Genomic DNA, 6,243 nt, shown 5'->3' on the forward strand with positions numbered 1-6,243 from the left:
GTAGGCCTAAGTAGCTGCATACACCAATCACTGTGGACAAACCAAATGGAAATACTGCTGGATCTGCCACCTTCCATGGCCAACAACTGCATGGGAAGGAACAAAACTTGGATGGCACACCCAAGATACAATACAGGCACCCCAACCATGCTGCAGGCAGACCGGAACAAGTCCAAATTCAACACATACAACAATTCCACGACTTTCAGGAAGATGGGCAACAAGAAGAAATACCTTATCTGTCAAGCCCGCCAAATTGAACATAGCTTAATTTGATGGCACTCGTGTAGATTCTTGGATTCAAAACATTGAGCAGCACTTTGACTCGGCAAGGACAAAAATTTCAAGCCTCAACTCTGCAATGGCATAGATTTTGTACATTCGTAACCGAGAGGTTTGCCCTTTATTCAGTCCGGAGATTTGCCCATAACATGCCATATGGTATGCAAAGCACAGTCTAGCCAGGTTCTATTTCCCTCAGGCAAAGAGACTGCAGTATCACTTGATTACCCAAAACAAACGCCTTCTCCTACTGCCCCTCATACCAATAACCCAGCTGCAATTAGAGGTCCTACAACTTGTCCTCAAAGTGCATATCAATCAACAGCCGCCAAGTTGAGCCAGCTGGATCGAGCGTTGGACATTTCGAGAGGCCTTCCAGCCCGCCCGCTCCGCGACGACTTAATTCCCGCGCCTCGCCGGCGTCGGTCTCCGGAGCAACTGCAAGGCCGAGCTCGTCCTCGCCCTGAACAACACGCTCCCGAGGTCGCCCGCCGGCCTCCCCTGCGGGTGCTGCGGCGCCGCCGCCAGGAGCAGGAAGCAGGTCTTCCAGAAAGAACGCCGGTCTCCGGCTTCGCCCGGGATGCTCTCCGCGTCGAGGCGCTCGTCGGGTACGTCCGCGCGCTGGCTGGTGGTGGCGCCGGTGGAAGGTGCCGACAGGCTCGACGACGCCATCGCCGCGGCGCAGTTGCAGGCGTTCAACCGGTGGACAGGCAAGACCATCATGGAGTCCGCCGTGCGTGCAAGCCGTGCTGCGACTCCCAAGAGGACAAGGCCAAGGTGCCAAGACGACGTCGCCGATGACGGCGTGGTGTTCTCTGCGACATCGTGCAAGACAACAAGGCCAACGGCTCCACCGGCAACCAGACCATGACAAGGTGCGCGCGCGACGGCGGACGCGGCCTTCATGCGGCGATGCGAGCGTGGAGTACTACGCCTTCGCGAAGGACCTGACGAGCCGACCTCGCGCTCTTCGGGTGGCGCCCGTGGAAGGTGCCGACAAGCTGAAATTTCTCATTCATATGTGTGTGTGGTTGGAGTGACAGATAGAGTTGTAAGATGGATCGTTGGTTATCTTTTGATGACATTTGTCTGCATTTTATTCGCATATGAAAACAGCATTCGAGATCACTAAACAAAACTTGGTTCATCTGGTCGAGCTAGTGTGCTAATTTGTGAAGGCTTCGGGTGACGGATGAGTTGTAAAGATGATCATTGCCTGTCTTACATAAATTTGTCTGCACTGTATTCATATGAAAACATCATCGGAGATGATATCACTAAATTGAACAAGGTTCATTTCATCGAGCTAGCTCAGTGAAAAACATTGCAAGTTTTCTGAGATGATTGCGGCTTCAAGAAGGAAGATCATACTTGTGCGATGATTGCAAAAAGAAGACCTGCCGGAGGCTCCACTCCCTCCTCTCCTCTCAACCAGGGGAAGGCATGCCCCCTTGGTAGCGTACTGGTACGCCAGTTGCTGCATGCAGAAGAGTTAACCACTGCCACTGAATGTTGCAGCTGCCGTCAGTTCTGGTGATGTGCCACTGCCACTGAATGCAGTCCAATGTGTTTGTTGTGCCACGACAGTTTCCTTCCTCTTGTGTAATAAAAATTCAATTGTGGGTTCGTTCGTTTAAGGGTATCTTCCTCGTTGTGCTGATATTCTGCAGCTCTTCTTTTGGCCTCCATTGCTCACACGGTGATGTTGGGGACAGTGGAACTGGGATATTACGTGGGTCTAGCGTTCGCCAGGTTACTTGTCAAGCTGACAGGATTTAGTGTAAGTGGTGTGGGGTGGTGCAAGGAACAAAATATGCTAGCTAAGAGTTGATTGCCTCGCTTACTCGAGCTGGCTTGAACCGAGATGGCCGCTAACGAGCTCTTCGTGACAGTTTTCTTGGGAGTAAATCAGTATCCAAAACACAACAGCGCCTGCCAATCACCCGTTCACCCTTCTGCATCTTGCCTACTACGGGCAGACTGTCATCGTGCAAAAAAGCAAATTCAAGATGCACCATTTTAACAACACAGAACAGTTATCAAAAACACTCCAGCAACCGAGCTCGCAATCTAGATTAGTTACTGCTAGGCACCAAACATTCAGCCAAAAGCTATCAACCAAGTTCCCACTAAAGAAGACTTTGCCCAAGGCACCAAACATTCAGCAAAAAGGTTCTGCGCAAGGCACCAACCGAAAACTGACATCGGACTTCAACTTGGTTCGAGCAGTACAGACAGATGGAGAACTCTACTTCTCGCCAGCAGCCGCCGCCTCCTCCTTTTTCTTCTTTTCATCCTGGTAGAAGGCGATGGCCGAGGTGAGCCCATAAACGCGGTAGAAGTTGAGAAAATCAGGGTATTCCCAGGGTGGTATGCCACTCTCAACAAGGGTCTTCACAAAGAGGACGAACAGGTACACGCCGGCAACATACGGGAGAATCGTCCACGATTTATCCACAAAATTTATGAAACCTTTGTTAAGCCACTGATGGGCAAGGCGGGAACACCAAGCCTGCACAAACATACAGGAGAAAGGAAGGCTTTATCAATGGACAAGGACTGAGAACCAAACCTGTAAGCCTCTACAAACATACAAGTCAACATACTCATGGACAAGGACTGAGAACCAAACCTGAACAAAATCAGTACCCTTGGTCTGCTCCTTGATCAATGCGAGGTCCCTGACGAGAAGGTCCACGCCTCGACCAACATAAACACTGAACTTTTGATAAATCACATCCATCCCTTCATCAATAGCTTCCTTAAGAGCTAACTTAAGAAGGTAAGGGCCCTAGAAAATTGAAAGAGGATTTGAGTCGGCAATAAACAACACAGCATGGAAGATAAATGCAAATAGGGCAATGTTGCAAAATCATGAAGTCATCGATACTAACCTTTAGCTGTCCTCCCTGGGGTGGTACCTTGTGCAACTGAAGCACAAAGTTATCAAGACCTTGAAGCACGGACTCCTCAATGGCCGACTTAACCTCAGGACGCAAATCCTAAATACATTAACTTACACGATCAGGCTATTATACTTCTATACAACAAACTCAAGAACAAACATCATGCACATAATTAACAAACAGAACGGCAATGTATGGAAGAGCATGCAAGTAATTGACAACAGGGACAAATCAATACTTACGGATTCAGCAAAGTCAATGAAAACATGGTATTCCTTCAGAGATTCCTTAACCCCAGCATTCACACCAGATTTAATTACAGAGAGCTTTAAAACTGATTTGCCATCCTGCAACGAATAAGGTATTCAGGGGCACGTAAGTGCATGGCATCATAACATTTAAGCTACATTCAACTTGCAGGTGAGAGTATAAAAGTTAGAACACTGTTTCTTGCACTGGTTGGTTAAAATTCCACTTACATTTTTGGCAAGGGCTTCCTTTAACCCCCTGTGGACTCCATTCTTAATACTTTCCCTGAGAAGAGTGTCCGATTCCTATCATAAGACAGATTGGAAATAAAGATCAATTCCCCATGATAAGGAAACAAGAACAAAACTGCATATCCAGGAACAAGCAAATTTGCAAAAGCTATAGAACGCTAGCAAAATATGCAGCAAGTAAACATTGCACACGAAATAGATATTCCTTGGTGGAATCTTAACTGCAATCCTCGATTGCAAGATATGATTAAACAGTCCTTTCTTTAGACAGAATATTTAATCAGATTTAACACTGAACAAAATATTACTATGCTATCTTCCATGGAAAGAATCTGGATCAATCAATTACGACCCACAATCTAAACTATTTTGGAATAGTAAAACCTTAAAGTAACAGCTTTTGCAAAACTAGGAATGTGCATGTTTAAGATTTGATTGTGACTTGACCTAATACTTGTACCAGGAGCAAATTTAACAGCAATTTAGCAGAAATGCAACACCAACTTAACCTAAAACATTAAAAAGCTGGTGTGACCAATATGGTGTTCCTCCATCTAGGAAAATGTAGAGACAAAGCAGATCCAATACATTAAAATCTTCCTGAGCCCTAAACGACATCCAACTTAGGTATCATGGGAGACGTATGCATAAACAGATGAAGCCCTGGAAGATCGAAATTGTGGAGACAAAGCAGAGATCCAACACATTAAATCTTCCTGAGCCCTAACACTACATCCAACTTATATATCATGGGAGATGTATTCACAAGCAAGTTAAGCCCTGGAAGGGCGAAAACGTACAGACAAGGACAAGGCAGAACACGTCAAAATCTTCATGAGCCCTAAAGCGACATCCAAGCCATATATCATAGGAGATCGATGCACAATCAAGTTAAGGCCTGCAAGGGCAGAGACAGGGACATGGACAAACGCACCTTAGTGGAGAAGAACCGGGAACCAACGAGCCAAGGGGAGCGGGACGCAGAGATCTTGGGACCAGATACCTCCACAGTCCTGAAATGCAACAACGAAGGGTGAACCTGGGCAGATCTAGCGCTGGTGAAATAGCAGACAGAGATGGGGTCAACGGGGTACCTGGTGACCCCCAGAGAGTGCTGGCGGGCAGATCGAACGCCCCTGAAGGCAGCACCTAAAACAGCCCTGAGCGCCATGGCCGTCGGAGTTGTCGAAACCAGATGGGGGCGCTGCCTGCTCGACTCTCTCCGCCGCCGCCGCCACCGCCCCCTTCGCCTCAGGGTTTAGGGTTTAGGGGGCGGTGGCGAAATGGGCGTCCTTATATAGAGAGAGAGGTAGGGCGCCTCAGCCACTTCCCAAAAAGGCCGGGCTTCGCCCATAACAGCCCACATCTAGTTATAAAGCAGGTCCAGAGCCCAGATTTAGTTATAAAGCAGCCCAGCCCAGATGAAATTTCAAATGGAAAGCCAGCACGAGCGAGCCCAAAAGAGAAGTCGGGCCGAAAGGAAGAAAAGCCCAACAAGAAAGATCGAAAAAAAGAAAAAGAAAAACCGTGGACTAGGTCGAGATCAGACGGCGCATCCATCTCGCCTGACGAGCTGTGCGACGGGGAAAACTGAATTTCTGAGATGAACACAACACAAATCGATATGAAACCCAGATGCAGATCCAACTACTCAAACGAATCGAGAACGAAATACACAAGGGAAACTCGAGATGCCAACATTAGCCATCTCGATCTCGATCTGCAACTTCGCTTCCCAAGATGCCATGGCCACCATGGACATGGCCAAAGTCTTCAAGGCCAAGCCTCAAGAGACCTTGGCCATGGCCGTGGGAGCCAGACCATGGATGCGCGGAGCCTCTCTCTCGTCGCAGGAGGCTTGGCTTAGCCCGTTGTGTTGCGGGAGGCTGGAGGAGGAAGAAGGAGAGGAGGCGCCGCCTAGGGTTAATCAGAGATGGAGATGCGGGGGAAAGGGCGAGGGTGGAGGCCGAGGCTGAGCTTATATAGCTGGTGGGCCGAGAGGGGAGGGCCAGGATTACTCGTATCGCGACATTCATGGGCAGCTGAGCCGCGCGGAGTAGGGAGCTCACTGTCCGAGCTGGCACCAACGAGGACACCTGGGGCAGAGCGCGGACCCCATCTGCCATAGAGCCACGTGCTGTGCTTTCGACCGGGGCGGGCGCCCGTTTGGGCCACGCCCGTCACACGTGGACCCTGCGGCGAGCCTCGACCCGAAACGAAAAGTCGTGACGCCAACGGATCCAACCATCTGACACTGTCTCCTCCATCTCCACCGTCGGTTGAGAAGCCGCCGCGATCGCACGGCCCACAGTTCCCCGCAGGAAGCACACGATCCGCGTACTCTCCCCTCATTGGCCTGGAGTTGCGTCCACCGGTTTTTTTTTTCTTCTCAGGGATGGGCGCGCTGCGGTTCGCTGAGGCGTCACGTCAAAACGACCAAGTCTCACGCGCTTGTTTCCTGGAGTTTTGTTACGTAGTACGTACAAATATACGTGACATGATAGTGCCCGATTCCTATATATACCACAAATAAGCAAGCGGTGCATGGTGGTACG

The 6,243-nt window shown here is 49.4% G+C and overlaps 1 protein-coding gene across 2 annotated transcripts; it reads right to left on the reverse strand.

Annotated features, from left to right (window-relative positions):
* Positions 1 to 2,271: 2,271 nt before the first annotated feature.
* Positions 2,272 to 5,591, reverse strand: LOC123183390 (uncharacterized). 2 transcript variants are annotated; one of them, XM_044596186.1, is made up of 7 exons: positions 4,783 to 5,585; positions 4,623 to 4,701; positions 3,668 to 3,742; positions 3,431 to 3,535; positions 3,177 to 3,284; positions 2,915 to 3,073; positions 2,272 to 2,794 (listed from the first exon to the last, which is right to left on the reverse strand). In XM_044596186.1, exons 1-7 carry the CDS (start codon positions 4,857 to 4,859, stop codon positions 2,531 to 2,533), a joined length of 867 nt encoding a protein of 288 aa, XP_044452121.1. In that variant the 5' UTR covers positions 4,860 to 5,585; the 3' UTR covers positions 2,272 to 2,530. The 2 variants fall into 2 exon arrangements, with proteins under 2 accessions (XP_044452121.1, XP_044452120.1); XM_044596185.1 differs by having other exon boundaries at positions 4,623 to 5,591.
* Positions 5,592 to 6,243: the final 652 nt, after the last annotated feature.

Source organism: Triticum aestivum, chromosome 1D (assembly GCF_018294505.1).
Source record: "Triticum aestivum cultivar Chinese Spring chromosome 1D, IWGSC CS RefSeq v2.1, whole genome shotgun sequence".
Classification (NCBI taxonomy): domain Eukaryota; kingdom Viridiplantae; phylum Streptophyta; class Magnoliopsida; order Poales; family Poaceae; genus Triticum; species Triticum aestivum.